Source organism: Girardinichthys multiradiatus, chromosome 12 (assembly GCF_021462225.1).
Source record: "Girardinichthys multiradiatus isolate DD_20200921_A chromosome 12, DD_fGirMul_XY1, whole genome shotgun sequence".
NCBI classification, from domain to species: domain Eukaryota; kingdom Metazoa; phylum Chordata; class Actinopteri; order Cyprinodontiformes; family Goodeidae; genus Girardinichthys; species Girardinichthys multiradiatus.
The window spans coordinates 32846556-32865003 of NC_061805.1; the positions used below are offsets into that span (position 1 = coordinate 32846556).

At 39.0% G+C, this 18448-nt stretch overlaps 1 protein-coding gene across 1 annotated transcript; it reads right to left on the reverse strand.

Annotated features, from left to right (window-relative positions):
* Positions 1-85: 85 nt before the first annotated feature.
* On the reverse strand, positions 86-17835 carry ube3b (ubiquitin protein ligase E3B). The gene is made up of 28 exons (XM_047382612.1): positions 17681-17835; positions 17436-17501; positions 16258-16426; positions 16035-16152; positions 15241-15300; positions 15047-15151; positions 14858-14954; positions 14674-14759; positions 14471-14553; positions 14227-14332; positions 14029-14149; positions 12331-12508; positions 11944-12110; positions 11690-11857; positions 11425-11596; positions 11042-11160; positions 9896-10010; positions 9696-9795; positions 9494-9613; positions 9227-9403; positions 9020-9130; positions 8800-8937; positions 8595-8660; positions 8456-8514; positions 8158-8340; positions 7911-8022; positions 6090-6182; positions 86-3360 (listed from the first exon to the last, which is right to left on the reverse strand). The coding sequence occupies exons 3-28, from the start codon at positions 16416-16418 to the stop codon at positions 3169-3171; spliced, it is 3207 nt and encodes a 1068-aa protein (XP_047238568.1). The 5' UTR covers positions 16419-16426; positions 17436-17501; positions 17681-17835; the 3' UTR covers positions 86-3168.
* Between the last annotated feature and the right edge of the window lie 613 nt (positions 17836-18448).

Sequence of the window (18448 nt, forward strand, 5' to 3'; positions counted from 1 at the left end):
CAGTGGGCCTCATGGCTCAAACAGGTGTTTTTAATCAATCATTTATTGAAGCTAAAGGGAAAAATAAAATCACTGACGGCACGCGCAGGATTTAAATGGTTTATATAATACTCAATTCAACAATACAGGATTTTAAAAAAAAGTATTTTACATGTAGACAAGCCTGTCGAAACAAAAAACACTCAACACTATTGTGCAGTCGGCTTTGAAGACATGAAGATTATACGTTTTGACAGGAGAGTGGGGAAGGATTTTAGCTTGCTTATTATTATTTCTCATACTAGAAGAGTGGATGGTTTTTCAAAGTCAGTGTTAGTTCAATGAAACGTTTAAAATCTATCCTGCTCTTGACATCATTAAAAAAAAAAAAAAAAAAGCACACACGGGGGAGCTCGAAGGGAGACAAAACATCACATCCTCAATGTAGTGTATCGAATAATTAGAAGCATTTCCAGTTCTTATAGAGATTAAAAAAGGCATTGAACTGACGTATGGGTCCCCCACTAGTTTGCTTAATTTAAAAATCTCGTTAGTAGAAAGGATGCAAATTCCTCACTGTGCCTGAGAGTTTAGTTACACTCATTATGGGCATGAATTTCACACTCGTTTGGGGCTTTAACAAGAAGCATTTCAACTGTTATTTTTCAGGATAAAATTGCCCCTTTTTTTTCTAGTTTACAGAAGATCAAATAACAGGCTCAAATATTAACATACACCCCACAGATATTTGGTAAATACCTCCCTGCAAGTTGCAGAGACTGCCTTCAACGAGCTTCTCGTACAGTTTTCAATAAACAACCCAGGAACCTTCTAGACACAAGCCTGGAACAGCAGTGCCACTGTCCACAGTGGAGAGTTTTACATTGCAAAGGACTGAGAGGATGCCAACCAACGTTTTATCATCATACAAGATGATGATGAAGCTTTTTGACCCCAAAGACAAGAGGATTGTTTGGAGGAGTGAAGGAGAGGCTTTCAAACCTGCAGCAATGTAACAGCGCATGGTGGTGGTAGCATCATGATCGGGGCTGTTTTGCCGCCAGTAGTAGAGCTACTGAACAAAGCAGATGAGATAATGAAGAAAGATCACCTCCAGATTCTTCAGTTTATCTCAAATAAAGAGCTAGATGTTTAAAGCTTGGACAAAAGTGGGTGTTCCAACAGGATGATCCCAAACATAGATGGGGTAGTAACAGGAAACCAAGGTCAGAGTCCTACACAGACCATAGATAAAGTGGGCTAACGTTAATATCATGGAGCAGTGTCAACCCTACTGCAAATTCGCAGAGTATTATTACAGTCAGAGACCGTGCTCTACCATTTCTGCTAAGACGAGTCTTTAAATACCCATCCAGAATTACACCAGAAGCTAGCCGAAGGCTACAGAAAGCATCGGATTTCTCTGCAACTTGCTGATGGACATTTAACCAATCAGTGGGGGTGTACACATGTATTTGATGCTGTTTGTATATTTTTTATCCAAAGACAAAACAAAACAAATTCAAACCTCTGCACTCAGTTCTATTTTTTTTTTAAATCGGTGAAGCTTTGGGTTGTATGATCATTCCACTGTAAAAAAATAGAGAACAGTTCAAATGTGTCCTTTGAAAGCCCAAAATAAAGGATGTTGATGATAATGATGAGTGTGCGTAAACTTTCCACCAGCACTGTACACGTTTGATGTTGAAACACAAGTTAGTGGTCATAGATTAGATAGTTAGAAACCATTCTCATTCATAACAAGAAAACATTTCTTTGCATATTAAAGATCTTGATGAAGATTTTCAATTTTCCTTCTCTTTCCAACTCTTTGAGTAAAGGTTTGTCTTTTCTCTTGTTACATGACCACAAACAGTCCCTTTTGTAACCGGCTTAAAGTAAAAAAACCCTGTTTAAATGAATATTCAGGTTTATATGGTCACATTTAACTTCATGTCCCCACAAAACCCAGTGCAACATTTTCAAAGGAAAGTCATCCAATCGAGTAGCTGTATTTGGATGACGAGTCAGTCGGGGACATCCTTTAAAAATTTCTTCAGACAGCGAGCGCTGTTCCACATGGCTTAAAGAAAAAGTCCACAGATATCAGAGAGGTTAAAAAGCCTCCGTGGTTGTTTTAGTTAGCGCTCTGTCTCGTTTAGAGAAAATAGTCCAGGTCCACAGCCCCAATATCTATGGCTTTTCTTCCAATACGTGGTAGTTGGTTAGAGCTGAAGCACAATTGAGCATGTGCTACCATGGGGCAGTGGTGACACATGAGGCACTCAGCATTATCATGAGGTGGAGTGAACATTGTTTTCTGGTATAAAATACATAGTAGACTGATTCACTTCATGACTTTAAAAGTGGAAGTTAAGAAGAGATTTAGCATATAGGACAGCTTTGTCTGCTCTACCCTGCAGGTAAAAATACCGACAAATCGTTCCCAGTTCGTTTTCTTCTCTTAAAGGTAACCAATGCTACAGGAAGGACATCTTTATATTAAATAACAGCATTAAGTGAGGGTGATGTTTGGCTCTCAGACATACAGTGAACACAAGGGGCTCCATGGGTCAATGCGTTTCCTTTTTGTAAGGTTAAACGCTTTAGATGGGACATTAGGTAATTAATGCTGAGTCACAACTTTGAGCGATTTCTTCTTTTTCTTGGAGGTTCAACACAAGACACAGATTTGTCTCACACTTACAAAAAATGCTTTTTTTTAAAAAAAAGACGTTTCAGGACTCATCAGACTCAAAAGTGATTGGTTGTTCAGTTTTACTCGTGTGAGTAAGACGTCGTGTCTAATGGCTTGCATTGCGTCTGTATTGCTTTCCAGTTTCCAGTCTGAAAACAGTGGCCTTGGATCCAAGAATGATTCTGTTAAGCCTGAGAAACTGAGATCAAACCACGTTATAGTTGCGTGTTATCATGTTAAATATATGAAAAATCTCTCTTTAGCAGATGTTAAAAATTCACTGTGATGCAGGAGCAGCTTCCACTTGAAAGAGAGACAGAGCAAATACTGCTCTCTCGATGCTCAACCAGTCGATATAGAGGCCATAAAGAGATCCTATCTTCCATCAACCTCCTCCCCACTTTAGCTGATGGCTCGTTAATGTGTCAGATAACCTGAGCCTGCCGCTCAGTTCACGTTGTTTAACACATCCATCCATCTCCAACGCAGACCTAGGAGAGCTCGAAGCCTGTATTCATACTGATGGCATAACGCAGTTTGTCACGCAGGATGCTCTTCTTGCTGTAGTTGGGCAGCTTGAGGAGGTTGAAACACGTAGACGAAGTGGGAAGTCGACCACCGGGCTCCTTCTTTCGGATCGTGAAGAAGCCCCTGAGGACACTGCCGAGGGTGTCTCCTGTGTCCTGGATACGGCAGACGAGATGTAAAAATCTAATACAAGCCATCAATGTGCATAAACATTTTTTTCTGAGTGTTAGACTTGTAGATTCTTGTGACTAAAAAGCATGAGACCATTTTAAACCATTTTGAAAACGTTTTCCCCTTTAATGCAACATATATCCTGTACAATTCACCTAAAACAAAAGCGTAAAAAATAAACAAGGTGCAATTATCTGGCTGCATATGTTAGTTGAAGCACCTTTTGATTCATGTACGGCATTTATTCTCTTTGAGTTCACATCTGTCATCAATTACAGGGAATCTAATCTATAACCCACGTAGACTTTTTTCTCATTTGAGTCTTTAAGCTCAAGCTGTAGACTGCAAGGAGATTAAAAAGGCTCAAAATTATCTCATTGTGCAAAGGTATGAGTCATGGGGAAGGGTATGAAAAAATTCACAGCACAATAAAGATTGTCAACAATGATTTGAGACAACGTGGAACAACTGGAACAGTAAAACAAAACTGGATGTTTCTTCCAAAGCTAATAAAAGATGAGACTGATATCTGTCATGGGGGGGCTGCCAAAAGATTTACAGCAAAGCTGGATACGCTACAGAAATGTCCAAGTATGGGTTGTGTTCTACATGTGATGTTTCTGGACTATGGAGTACGGTTCCAATACAGGGACTCTTTCCTTCAAAGAAAACATACTTTTGGGCCACAATAAAAAAAAGAAAAAGCAGCACAGAGCATCTCATTTATGGAACACCACACCCACAATGTAACACAGCGGTGGTAGTATTATGCTCAGGTGTTTCTTTTCTTCACAGGGAATGGAGTTTTTTTTGTGTGAAGGCCTATGGTATTATATACTCTTATCAGTCAGTGTTGATCCAAAAACCTTTAAGTGTCTGCTAGAAAGTTCGATAATGAACATGGATTTCATTTTTTAGCCTCACAGGAAGTCTAAACATACATCCAAATCAACAAATGAATGAATTCATGACAGGAACATGAACGTTTTGGAATGACCTAGGCAGCCTGGACATTGAACAAGAGATGACCTCACACTCTGAGGGGTTTCGAACGAGCAAACAGCAGGTGTTGTTTAATGAACTACTCATTCCAAGTATTAATTTAAGTGTGCACACTAAAGTAATATGAGGGACCAAAAATGACAAAATTAAAAATAAATATGTAAATAAATAAATACACATATAAATGTATAAATAAATAAGAAATAAATACACATATAAATATATAAATGCATAAATGAATAAATACAAAAATAAATGTATTTATTTATCTATTTATTCATTTATTTAAGAGTTTGATGGCACTACAACATGCTATAGTGAAGTTATTGACCATTTTATGCATATTTTACTGAATATTTGGCTATTTAGGCTATAGTCTCTGGGAAATTCCAATGTTTTTTAAGTATTAATTTCCAATCCAAGAAATGTAGTATGAAAAACGTTACATCACTTACACATACAACGATTTTAATGACAATACACCTCTCCTTGGCGACTTTATTGAATATTTCTCCATCATATTTTTCTGGTGTTGCAATTTGCAGACGGTCCCTGCGTATTTGTGGAGCAGCGATCTCTGCATAGAGGCCAATGAGTCTCCCAGCGCGGTGTTAGGCTCGTTTTGAGGAAAATACGATTGTAGCTCACTGTCTGCCTTGCTGTGGTTGCAGAGAGGTGTTGGTTTTCTAGAGGCAATGTTCCGCTGATGAGTTCTTGATCCGGAAAAGCCGAATCTGTGAATATCTTTCTAACTTTACCGAAGTAAGTTGGCGGCCAACTTCCTCCAGACTGTCCAATATAGTGGAGTCAACCTCCACATCCATCTCAGCTTGGAGCTGATTGAAATCCTCCGTGACCCGTGCAAAACGAAAATGGAGGTAGTCATTTTGGTCAATATCATTTGCCAATGACCTTAAATCATTGGCAATGGCTGTAAGAGAGCCCTCCATCATGCCAACCAAAAGAACTTCGGTACCGGAGTCTAGGCAGTAGCAGCAGGCTCGGGATCATGCACACAGTTCTAACCAATGGTGCTGAAGATACATGTTAGAACCACCCACCTCATTAACATACGGAGACAGAAAAGCAGAAATAAATAAATGTAGAAATACAGAAATAAATGTAGGAATAAATAAATAAAAGTATAAATAAAAAAATTTATAAATAAATGAACGAATAAATACATAAATGTATAAATGCACAAAAAGGAGAAAATAAATGAATAAATAAATAGATAAATAAATACATTTATATGTGAATTTACTTCTTCTTATATTTATTTATTTCTACATTTATATGTGTATTTATTTATTTACATATTTATTTTTCATTTTGTCATTTTTGGTCCCTCATAAGGCAACCACATTATTACTTGCTTTTTATTTTTACTTTTTGTTTTTCTTTCTGAACAGATTACCTCTTCAGTTCGGGATAAATGGAACATTAAAGGTTTTTAAATGATCGTGGTCTAATTTCTTTACATCTCCTCAACCAGTCATATTAGTGTGAACACACAGGGGCACAGTAGATATAACCTTTAACCTAAGAGAAAGTGGCGTGAAAATAAAAATGTGCTGAGACAAAGGTGACGTGTGCAGGAAGCAGCAGCATTTCCAGCCTCAAAATATTTAATTTGCTCTTATTTTTGTTTCATTTCAAACCTGTAAACGAAACAGTTTAGAAGAAACACACAGAGCAAGAAACAACCTACCTGATCATCTGAGACTTCCACACAACGGATGGAGAAAGGTGGTTTTAGGTAAGCAAAACCTAGAAGAGGTGGCCTTGAGCAGCTGGTAACAAACTATGGGAACATATTTGAAAGGCAATGAATAGTAAAATTACTGTGTACAGTGCCTTGCGAAAGTACTCGGCCCCTTGAACTGGTCAACCTCTTGCCACATTTCAGGCTTCAAACATAAAGATATAAAATTCTAATTTTTTGTGAAGAATCAACAAGAGGGACACAATCATGAAGTGGAATGAAATTTATTGGATGTGTCAAACTTTTTTAACAAATAAAAAACTGAAAAGTGGGACGTGCAATATTATTTGGACCCCTTGCGTTAATACTTTGTAGTGCCACCCTTCGCTGCAATTACAGCTGCAAGTCTCTTGGGGTTTGTCTCTATCAGTTTTGCACATCGAGAGACTGAAATTCTTGCCCATTCTTCCTTGCAAAACAGCTGGAGCTCAGTGAGGTTGGATGGAGAGCGTTCGGGAACAGCAGTCTTCAGCTCTTTCCACAGATTCTCGATTGGATTCAGGTCTGAACTTTGACTTGGCCATTCCAACACCTGGATACGTTTATTTGTGAACCATTCCATTGTAGATTTGGCTTTATGTTTTGGATCATTGTCTTGTTGGAAGATAAATCTCCGTCCCAGTCTCAGGTCTCTTGCAGACTCCAACAGGTTTTCTTCCAGAATGGTCCTGTATTTGGACCCATCCATCTTCCCATCAATTTTGACCATCTTCCCTGTCCCTGCTGACGAAAAGCAGGCCCAAACCATGATGCTGCCACCACCGTGTTTGACAGTGGGGATGGTGTGTTCAGGGTGATGAGCTGTGTTGCTTTTATGCCAAACATATCGTTTTGCATTGTGGCCAAACAGTTTGATTTTGGTTTCATCTGACCAGAGCACCTTCTTCCACATGTTTGGTGTGTCTCACAGGTGGCTTGTGGCAAACTTTAAATGGGACTTTTTATGGATATCTTTGAGAAATGGCTTTCTTCTTGCCACTCTTCCATAAAGGCCAGATTTGTGCAGCGTACGACTTATTGTTGTCCTATGGACAGACTCTCCCACCTCAGCTGTAGATCTCTGCAGTTCATCCAGAGTGATCATGGGCCTCTTGGCTGCATCTCTGATCAGTCTTCTCCTTGTTCCAGATGAAAGTTTAGAGGGACGGCCGGGTCTTGGTAGATTTGCAGTGGTCTGATACTCCTTCCATTTCAATATGATTACTTGCACAGTGCTCCTTGAGATGTTTAAAGCTTGGGAAATCTTTTTGTATCCAAATCCTGCTTTAAACGTCTCCACAACAGTATCTCGGACCTGCCTGGTGTGTTCCTTGGTCTTCATGATGCTCTCTGCGCTTTGAACAGAACCCTGAGACTATCACAGAGCAGGTGCATTTATACAGAGACTTGATTACACACAGGTGGATTCTATTTATCATCATCAGTCATTTAGTTCAACATTGGATCATTCAGAGATCCTCACTGAACTTCTGGAGTGAGTTTGCTGCACTGAAAGTAAAGGGGCCAAATAATATTGCACGCCCCACTTTTCAGTTTTTTATTTGTTAAAAAAGTTTGACACATCCAATAAATGTCATTCCACTTCACGATTGTGTTCCACTTGTTGTTATTTCTTCACGAAAAATTTGAATTTTATATCTTTATGTTTGAAGCCTGAAATGTGACAAGAGGTTGAAAAATTCAAGGGGGCCGAATATTTTCGCAAGGCATTGTATTTGTAGTAAGAAAGAAAGAAGATTTAACTCTGGGAAACAAATTGCAACATACTTTAAGAAACATAGCCCTCTCTTCAGCATTAAAGTCACTGGACAGGATGTCCCACAGCCAGATGATGACACGGTGGCTGCTGTGGAAACCTCCATAGTAGACAGTGTGTTTCCTTCAAGAGGCAGTAACAAAGCATGTTAAACTGGCTCAGTAAACGGAAGCAAAAAGCAGCACTAGACAAACACATCAAATAACATTTTGTGTGTCAGAAGAATGATAAAAAGCACAAAACTAAAGTTCAACTTACTTGAGGTCATCTAGATCAATCTCAGCATTATCCCCCGCGATAAGCCGCTGAACCTCAGGTGTGGAAAACATGTGCAGCCACTCTGGATTAATGATGCTGCGGAAACCCCGGATGAAAGCAGCCGTTTGCTCTTTAATCTGCGTGTGCATCCGGAAGTGAGCCATCAGGTGGATGTAGCTGATCCTGCAGTAGAGGGTGAAGAGGAAATCAGGGTATGACTGTAACCTGGCCAAGGGCATTTTTTTTTAATACAACGGGCCGACACAGGTTTTTGATCATGGAATCTTAATTTACGTACTTGTTTTCATTGGTGACTGGCATTGTTTTTCCTCCAGGTATTAACTCATGACAGACAAGCTGTAAGGAAACATTAACTAATCACTTGATATATTAGATAAAATACATTTCTGTTATACTACAATGTTTTATGTATTTACCTGCCCCATAACATCCTCGTCATAGGACAATGTCAGCCCTAGATCTCCCACATCTCCATCATAGCGCTAAAAATACAAAGACTTTAGCAACAAACTTGGGAGTGAAGAGGCTGGCATATTCTCTTCCGTTTTTAAACACATTTCAATAAAAAAAACATTCCACACTTTTCCAAAGGTTTTCAGACTTTTCCAGTAACTCACTGACCTTAATGGAGGTGAGGTTTTTGTAAAACTCAGAGTCCAGGGAGGGAAGCTCATCTATGGAGCTGTAGAAAGAGCTGTGGTGGTGTCCCAGAACTTGACTGAGGAAGAACGAGGCAAAAGGAACATCGACAACAATGCCCTAAGAACACAAACCAGACAGCTAATTACTACATCATTTGGAGAAAGAACCAGGAATGACCACTTTTAGAAAAACAAATTACCTCATAAACAGCTTTACCGAGCATCTTCCCAACAAACTCAAAGAGCTGCAGATGATTCTCATGGATGTAGGAAGTGGGTGAGGGATACAACCTTTCATTTCCACTTGTAGTCTATATGAAATAAACAATGGATCAAACCAGAACCTGCAGCAGAAATGTGGCGGTTTGAATTAAGACAAAATAAAGTGGACCGTTTGTCTGGGTCACCTTGAACAGGTTGAGGGCAGGATTGAAAACTTTCTTAATGATCTCCTCTAGAAACTCTTTGAAGACCCCATCCTGATCGATTCCAGCCTCGTCGACTCCAAGGTCGTTAACAAACTTCACACGGATGACGCCTTTTATGGAGTTCACCGGTAACCTGCGGAGCTGGTCGTATCCGTCCTTCAGGCAGGGAAATCAAGAGGTTATCAAGGAACAAACTAGAAAGTTATGTAATAAATAAACAAAAAATAAAATGTTTGTACTGTATACCTCCAGCATCCGTGAGCGGCGAATTGTAATATGGGTGACGTGAGGAGAAGCAGAGCTGGTTTCTACCAACCCTAAACTTTCTTTTTCCTTTGTGACGATGTTTCTGAACAGCAGCACTCTCTGAAATGACAAAGGCAGGAATTACCACTGTGCAACAAATTACTGGGACAAATGCTTTAACTGGAGAATCATGTTTACTCACATTTTTATGTGGGATAACATGGGGGATGTACTGCAGTAGAAGCTGGGCTCGTTTTTTTCCTTTCTCCAGCTCTTGGAACAACAAGCTCGGCTTCAGATCCCTGAATGAAACAACAGTGAAAGTCATCACAAAACAAGAAATCTCCAACCTGAAAGCCAGCCGGTCACCTGAGACAGCCGACAGTGTTTTAGAGTATTTACTTGCGAAGCCAGTGGTCATCAGGGGTGAACCTGCGTCTGCAGTCCCGTTCATACAGGACCATCAGCCAACCATGAACGCTGTGAAAGAGCTCCAGTTTTTCTCCCTTTGCATTTTCTATAAAGCACAAAATATAAAGGTATTTAAATCAAAACCAGATGTCAGTTCTACCGTTTTTACTGTTGAAATTCTTTACTTTTCAATCCTTTTTTTAAGCTATTTTTAAAATAATAAATAAAAACGCTCACAATAAATGTATAACAGATATTTCTACAGTGGTCAGGCTTTAAATATGGAACCTGACAAAATAGACTAGAAGGACGCTCCTCAGGTGTAAACATCACCATTACCAAACAGCATCTTAAGGCTGTGGCTGCAGACTTCTTATCCACGCTGGTTTGCGGTCCTAGATTTCAAGAATATGAGGACCTTGTTTGGTAAACGGTAAAAGGCCTCCACTTGTATAGCGTTTTATCAAGTCCAAGGACCCCAAAGCACTTTACACTACAATCAGTCATCCATTGTTGTCTTAATGTTGAGAGCCTACAATACATGTGAAGTTTGTTTCTTATGTAAAAATTATAAAACATTTTAAAATCAGGAAAGCTTTGAAATAATTTAAAGTTTTAGCTTTGATGTTTTTTGATGATGTGATTATATGTTTGAGATCACCACAATACTGAAGACTTAAGACTGAATACGAAGACAGTGTTGGTAGTATTTGGATAGTTGAGGTAATGATTATGGCTAAACCAATAGATTGCTGGCAGTTTTCTTCTGCAACTTACACTCACACTGGAGGCAAATGTAGCCCATATGTGACTTTTTCATGGCAGTCAGAACGGCCCAGTATCGATCTTTTAACCTCCATAAAAATCCAAATTGTGTCACTTCCATATACGGTGCTAAATCTGATGCGTATCAGATCGTTTTCAAAGCGTCCGCAGTCTAAACGGTCATGTCATATTTCATCCAACTTTTAGATTGTTGTCCTGGATCTGACTACGCATCCACGCTGACTTCTCTACAGAAGTAGCAGTCACTGCTCCACAGAAGGATCGTTCCATAGTTCCAGACTATGTAGAAACCCTGAAACTAAAAAAATTATATCATAGCTGTTCTGGTAAAGAGAGGTCACACAGACTCACCTAAGATGCCGTCCCAAATCATCTTGAACACAAACGTGTTCAGAAAAGAGGAGATAGTGATGAGTTCCTCTATCTTGAAGGATGTTTGCTCCTCATACACTTCAATGTCATCCAAAATTCTGAAAAATTTAATTTTAGTTACGTATGCAGCTTTATATCACAACAAATGTCACTGAGCAGGAATGTGCAGAAAGAGTGAAGCAAGTTAAATACAGTACTGTTAAATCAAATTTTTATTTTAATTCATCCCAAATTAAAGATCCCATTCAATCCAGGTAAAAACAGGATTATTCCAAGAGAAACAGAAAAGTTTAAAGTTTTCCAAATCGGAGTTTAATCCCTGCTTGGAGATTATTTTAAAATGAGGAAATCTATTAACTTACGTAATAAGATGACGTGAGCAGTCACAGAACAGCATTAGCATAGCCAAGAGCTGTTTGGACTCCTCTGTGTCGTTGTTCAGACACTCCATGAAAAGTTTGAGGCCCCCCTGTGGACCAAGCTCACAGATGAAAGCCCACAGTTTGGGCAAAAGGTCATCAAGATGTGTCAGACCTGTAGTAAAGAAAACAGGATAGAAACTTCATCCTTAATGACCTAAAACAGTATGTACAAAAACATTACAAAGTGTGAGATTCTGTGGCTGACCGGTGAGTATCTGGAGGCGAATCTGCGTCAGCGTGGACAGAGCGGTCTGGTAAAGCACACAGATGCTGCACACTTTCTGAACTTCAGCTGAGTCGACTCGCTTCCCTCCGACAGGTTTGAGAATGTTCCTCACAGAAGCCGACTTCTGAAACGCTCTCTTGAAAAGATCTAGAAAAATGCAGACACATTACAACCTTAATGACATACAATTCACAGCGTGGAAACATTCTCCAGGTTTTGCTTTGGTAACTTACTCTTAACAGGTAGATTGTTTTGAGATGTGCTCGGCTGCGGTGGCGGTGGGGTGGACTCCTGACTCTCCAGCTTCTTGGAGAGGACGTCACTGAAGAGAGTTCGAATGACGGATACGCCCCACAGGTGCTGAAGCTGCTTAGTGACCAGAGGCATCGACTCGTTCAGACTACGCAGAAAAGGAGACGGGAGAGGTAGACAGGAAATAAAGGACATATATCTAGCATTATTTAAAATAAAAAAGATAACAATAAAAAAAAAGAAATCTATTTTAGTGAAAAACAAAAATCTGTTTTTATTCTATCTTTTCTGTTCTGGTTCCATTTGGACTTTGTTGAAAGCTGGGTTTTAAACTGTTGGTTCGATTTTACATATAAAGACTCACTGACCCGTAGTCCACAGTTTGAGAGAACCAGCCCAGGACAGGGTGCCAGTGTGTAAGGTTGGACTTCTTTTGTGATACGTATCTTTGGCAGTATGACAACATGTCGGTCAGGTCCTTCACAAAATGGTTGGCCTCTTCTTCTAAGACTTTCTCTTTGAGGAATCCCAAGTGGATCAGGTTTCCTGTCGAACATGAGTCGGGTACATTTGAAAGGTAACAATAACTACAGATGCATTTCAATAAACTACAATATCATCAAAAAGTTGATTTATCTCAGTAATTTAATTCAAACAAGTCAAACTCATTTATTGTATAGATTAGATATAGATTATATAGACAGAGTGATAAATTTCAAACATTTATTGCTGAACTATAATTTCTATGATTGTCTTTAAAACACAAAAGCCTACCAAAAAGTATGATTATGTACTGTACAGTATGTGCTCTCAAAACTTTGAATGGGCTCTTTTTGCATGAATCACTCGATCAATGCGGCATGGCCCACAAAAAAAATAACTTTGGATTAAAAAATTTTATGTTTTATACATGTAACCAACACAATCATGGGTAGGAGGACTGATCTTACAGTTGTCCTGCCGATTGTCTCTAACATCCAGCATATTAGTGGAAAGTTGAGTAGAAGGAAAAATGTGGTACAAAAAGGAACAGGAGCAACTGTAGGTTTGGAAGGAATGGGAAGAAACCCCCATTTAGGAGTTTTATTAAAGATTTAAAAGGCATGGACTGCAGCTGGAGTCAGTGCTTGAAGTGCCAACTTACAAAGACAAATCCAGGAACTTGGGTCATCCCTTGTGTTAAGCCAGTCCTGAATCAGAGACAATCTCAAAAGCATCTTAGGGCAACAAGAAAAGGGGCTGGGTTGTTTCTTAGTGGTCCAAAATCCACTTTTCAAATGAAAGTGAAATTTTAATTTTGCTTGGAAATCAAAGTTCAACATATTGGAGGAAGAGAGGACAGGCACAGAATCCAAGTTGAGTGGGCTCCAGCATGAAGTTGCCACAGTCCGTGATGGTTTGTTGAGCCACGTCATCTGCTGGAGTTGGTCCACTGTGTTTTATCAAGGCTAAAGTCAGTGCAGATGTCTACCAGGAAATGATAGCAGATTGGCTTAATAGAGATGCTGATTTTATTTCCCTGCAGGACTTGGCTGGCACACACTGCAAAAAGAAAAAAACTCCAAAAAGTACCTTCAGCTGTTTTATTGACCATGGCTTCGCTGTTTGATTGGCAAGCAAACAGGACTGAATCTATCAAGCATTGTCAAGAGAAAGATGAGAGCCACCAGACCAAGAATCAAGATGAATTAAAGGCCATTATTAAGCAACCTTAAAAACCTTAGCAGACTCACACTCTGATCGCCTCCATGCCATGCTGCATGGATGCAGTAATTCATGTAAAAGGAGCCCCACCAAAGTACTGAAAACATATACTGTACAGTACATTGGTCTTTTTTAATACTGTAATTCCCCAAGAAACTGAATTAGCTGTAATTCATAATAAGGCACTTGAAATATGTCATTTGTTATGGATTTAATCTCTAAAAACGTGGAGGTTTCACTTTTAGATCAGTGATGATATTCCAATTCATTAAAACCAATGTGCATTTAAATCTTTTAATCTAAACAGAAAAAAAAATCAGTAGTTAAAAAGTTAAACCCATAATCTGCCTAAAATCCTTTACCAAGTAGGCAGAGTGTGTGGCTACCCTCAAGACACACACAGATGTCCAGACACTGTTCTTCCCGACTTAGAAACAAAATGAACTTCCGCAGGAGGTCATGGGTCTGGATTAATGTCATGCACTGTTGGGAGAAAGCATATATCAAGGAAACTAGTCTTAACATTTCATACTATTACAGACACAACAAAGGGCTTTTACCTCTGGAGTCAAGACAGTGAAATGGGACACGATGCCAGGAACGGACATGATGTGGAGGAGGAAGGAACGCAGCAGGTTTTCTGAGAAGTGAGCAGCAATGACTGGCCTGTAAAATATTATATTTAGTTTACAAGGAAGGCTGGCAATGTAGTTTTATAAACACAAACTAAACTGTAACAGACATCCATGTGTGGCAAACCTGTCATTTTTTACTCAAGTTAAGAACATTAATTTATGGAAATACCTCAGAGACAAAGAGAAAACAGCAGTCAGGGTGCCTTTAGACAGAGATGGTTTGGATCGGGCCAAGCCGTTGGTCAACAGGATCTAAATAAAAATGTAACACACGTTTCAATTTGAACAAATAAAAGTTCATTTTAACCAAAAAGAGACAACTGAACACCATTGTCTTGTTTAAATTGCATAAAACAAACATCAAAAGTGAACCTGCAGTATTGAGTAGAATCCCTTCTGATTCAGATGCCCCATGATATTTTCACAAATCCTTGTCAAAGCAGGTCTCAGAGCTTCACCTGCAACATTGACAGAGAAATATTTTCCAACATCATGTTTCCGTTTGAAGAAGGTGCGTCAGGCGGTAGCAGCAGATCTGTTTACACTTGACGCTCACCCTTTCCCCGGACTATCCGCCACGTCGACGTGTCGGTGAAGGTCACCAGCATGGTGAGGTAGAGCGTAACCAGCTTGTTGTCTTGGAGTATGTCAGGCTGAAAATCACACAGCCAGTTGTACAGTTACATCTAAAACATAAACACTGAACAAGTTTGATTTAATAATGAATGACTAAATAAGGAACTACCTTTAGATTTTTCAGTAGTTGACAACAAGTCCACAACACATCTTTGATCTGTTTCAGCCAGGGAATAGTGAGGTCTTTAGAGAGAGCCAAGGAAACATACCAGACCTGAAAACCAAAGGGAAGGAACGTCACCGAGAGAAAGTCAGATTAAAAAATGTTTGACGTGTAAAGGATAACAACACAGTCTGACTTACTTTAGGCTCATTTTCGACCTCCATGCTAGCCAGAATAGTGCGACATAGCTTCTCAAATCTCTGATGGACATAATTAAAACCAGTTTAGGTCACACACACGAATCTATAGGTTATACTGAGGCACTAGAAGACAGTGTCTGAGAAAAAATATATTATACTGCATTAATATGTTGGTGTTACTGTTATCATTATGGGCTAAAACTACACTAACACCACTAAAAGCAGAAGTTTTTATTGGCTGTACATACATTTTCTCAGTCAAATTCTTTACAGTGTCAAGTAGTGGCTTGGGATTCAATGTGATCAATATTTGCAACAGTGCATAATTGTGAAGAAGAACAAAAAGGGTGTATGTTGTTTTCAATATAAAAAAAACCCAACTATTTAATGTGTGACATGCATTTCAATTCAGCCCCTAGAGGTATGAGTTTGTTGTCACCTTTCTTCACAGTTACAACTACAACTTCACAATTAGGAACTGCTTTTTGTTTGCCCCTCACATAAAATCTATTAAATAAGATTAAAGTTTGTTTTTGATAGATGACAAAAATATGAAACATTTCAAGGAGCATGAACACATCTGTAAGGCACTGTATGAAACCGAATATGCAATGAGGTTGCAAATCTAACAGAAAGGCAAGAATAAAACAAGGTATCTCCCCTCAGTTTGATGGGATTTTCCAGTCTTATTAATAAGACAAACTGTACCAACTAAAGCAAATTTATTATCACAGATCGACATGAACAATATTTGTAGTAATCAATGTTTTCAAAGTGGACAGCAGGGAACTCACTATCTTATCCTCAAGGCAGTAGATGAATAGTAATTTTCGAGCAATTCTAAAAAGTGAAAGTGCATTTCTTTTTGTTGTCCCCGCTTCAGAAGCTTGAAAATAGTCATCAACCTCTTTCCTGGTAAGACAAAAAAAGTCCTAGTCACAGAACCACATCAAGAGAAATTGTAACTGAGAATAATGGCATACAACAAGAACCCAAAGCACTTGAAACTGTAGTCACCTGATTTGCTTCTGGAGCCTGCAGCGACAGAGGAATTTCCTCACCAGGGCTTGGATCTGGGTTGCTGCTTTCTCCTTCTCTTTGTATCCTTTTCTTTCCTCCCTGGCCTGCCTGGCTTTGTCCAGGAACTCAGACTTGGAGCTTTGAGGGACACTAAACATTTTGCACCCTAGAAAAGAAAAATGTAGACCCTAGGTTCTACTTCAAAAAAACTGTAAGGGAGAACCTAAATACATCTGATTCTAATCGAAAAGACAGTTGTTTTTTTTTTTAGAAATTGTTGTTATTACATAAAGTAATTAAAAAATGCTTTTATTTTTAACACAAATCTTGATCCAGGTCCGTCATAGTAAACCAGAATATCATCAAAACGTTTATTTATTTCAATAATGTTGATTGAAAATTACAATCCTATTTTCTTCATAAATTAAACTCCTTTTTCTGTTAATCTTTACGATTATGGTTTGCAGCTAATGGAAACCCAAATTTCAGGTTCTTAGGGATCTACAACATGACATACGACCAATGTATTGTACAGAAAATTCATTCAATAATTGGTTGGGGCTCCTTTTGCATGGATTACTGCATTAATGCAGCCTGACATGGAGGCAATCAGTGGCTCTACTGAGGTGCAGGAACCCCGGTTGTTTTACCAACAGCCTGAGATGTTGAGGAAGTCCAGGTTATTTTAATAGTGACCTTTAGCTCTTCTGCATTGTTGGGTCTGGTGTCTCTCATCTTCCTCTTGTCTAAACTCCATAGACTCTTTGTAGGGTTAAGGTCAGGCCAGTTTACTGGCAAAATGAGCACACTGTAAACACCAATGTTCTTTAGCTGTTAACTTGTGAGGACTAGTCTCGTATAATAGATGTAATATAAAAATTTTCTGAGAAATAAATTGTTTGTTTTCATAAACTTTACAAATCATCAAAATGTACAGTAATAAACGTTTGAACTATATCACTGCGTTATGAATCTATATAATACGTAAGTATGACACTATGAATTTACATGAAATAAATTAACTTTTTGATAATATTCTAAGTCACTGAGTTGCACCTATGCCCAGTTAACATATGGCAGTTATTTGGTAAGCGTTACAGCCCACATATGTGCTGTTTGAAGCTTGCTGTACCCTATGAAGTTGAACACATTCACACTGTTTTGGGAAAACTGACCTGTGAAGTTAAGAAGATAAGAAGATTTTGTCTGGCCTTCAGGCACTCCTTTCGCTATACATTCTCCTTCATTTGGCAGCCCGTAACATCCAACAAGGAGTAAAGTAAAAAAGAAAAAAACAGAAACAGATTTTTAACTTAGCATCTCTGGAGCTATGAACGACCCAGGGAAGATGGAGAAGCGATAGCTAGCTCGCAGTGCTAGTCGGTAGTTTTGTCGGTTTGATACTGACTATAAGACATACGTTTTAAGCATATTTAGAGTTATTTAGCATCATGGTGAGGTGGCGTCTGGTGCTGCGGCGATGTCAGCTTGTTCTAACGCAGGAGACACGCCGTTACTAAATGTAAACATTGAGAAGAGATCTCTACATAGACTGCAGTCGTTAATCTATTGCGTCGCATTAAAATGACTCCGGGTAGTTTTTATCCGGTTTTGCAAAGTGCTTTAGACGTTTAGATCGTGAATGGGAAATCTGACATTTTTTTAAAACGATCTCTGTTTGTGTAATAACAACGATTTAAAATGTATTTTGTTGAATATAGCTCTCATTCAGTGTGTTGGGTGGGCGTCGGATGGGGGACTGTTATTGCTGTTACACTCTGCTGCATCAACGGAAACGTGTGGGATAAGGGTTTTATTATTTACGTGAATTAAAATTAGTCAACCATAAATTTGGTGGAAGTAGAGCATTGTTTCAGTAATTATTGTCTAATTTCCTAACACTTTACCGCCTATAAGTTTAACATGTTTTTACCTCTCCCTTCAAACAGTGTTTGGGACGGTTGACGTCATTTTTGTGAATGCGCAGCGGTACACCGGTGATGTGCCGTAAAAGGCACCCCAGTCATGAGAAGCACCGTGTCTAGAACGCGCACGCGCATTTCAAGCAAGTCTATATGTGGGCCAAAATAAAATGGAAGAGATTTGGGTTTTTCTTTGCCATTGAAGCCATGTGAAAGAAAATACACAAAATTAACAAATGCTTTAACTGGATACATAGATGAAGTTA

Coding starts and splice junctions, on each gene's coding strand:
- ube3b (XM_047382612.1), bottom strand. CDS start 16,418: ATGTTTAGTGTCCCTCAAAGCTCCAAGTCTGAGTTCCTGGACAAAGCC. Junction 12,509..14,028: donor CCACACACTCTGCCTACTTG/GTAAAGGATTTT, acceptor CATGTTCGACAG/GAAACCTGATCCACTTGGGA. Junction 8,341..8,455: donor CCAGTCACCAATGAAAACAA/GTACGTAAATTA, acceptor CCTCTACTGCAG/GATCAGCTACATCCACCTGA.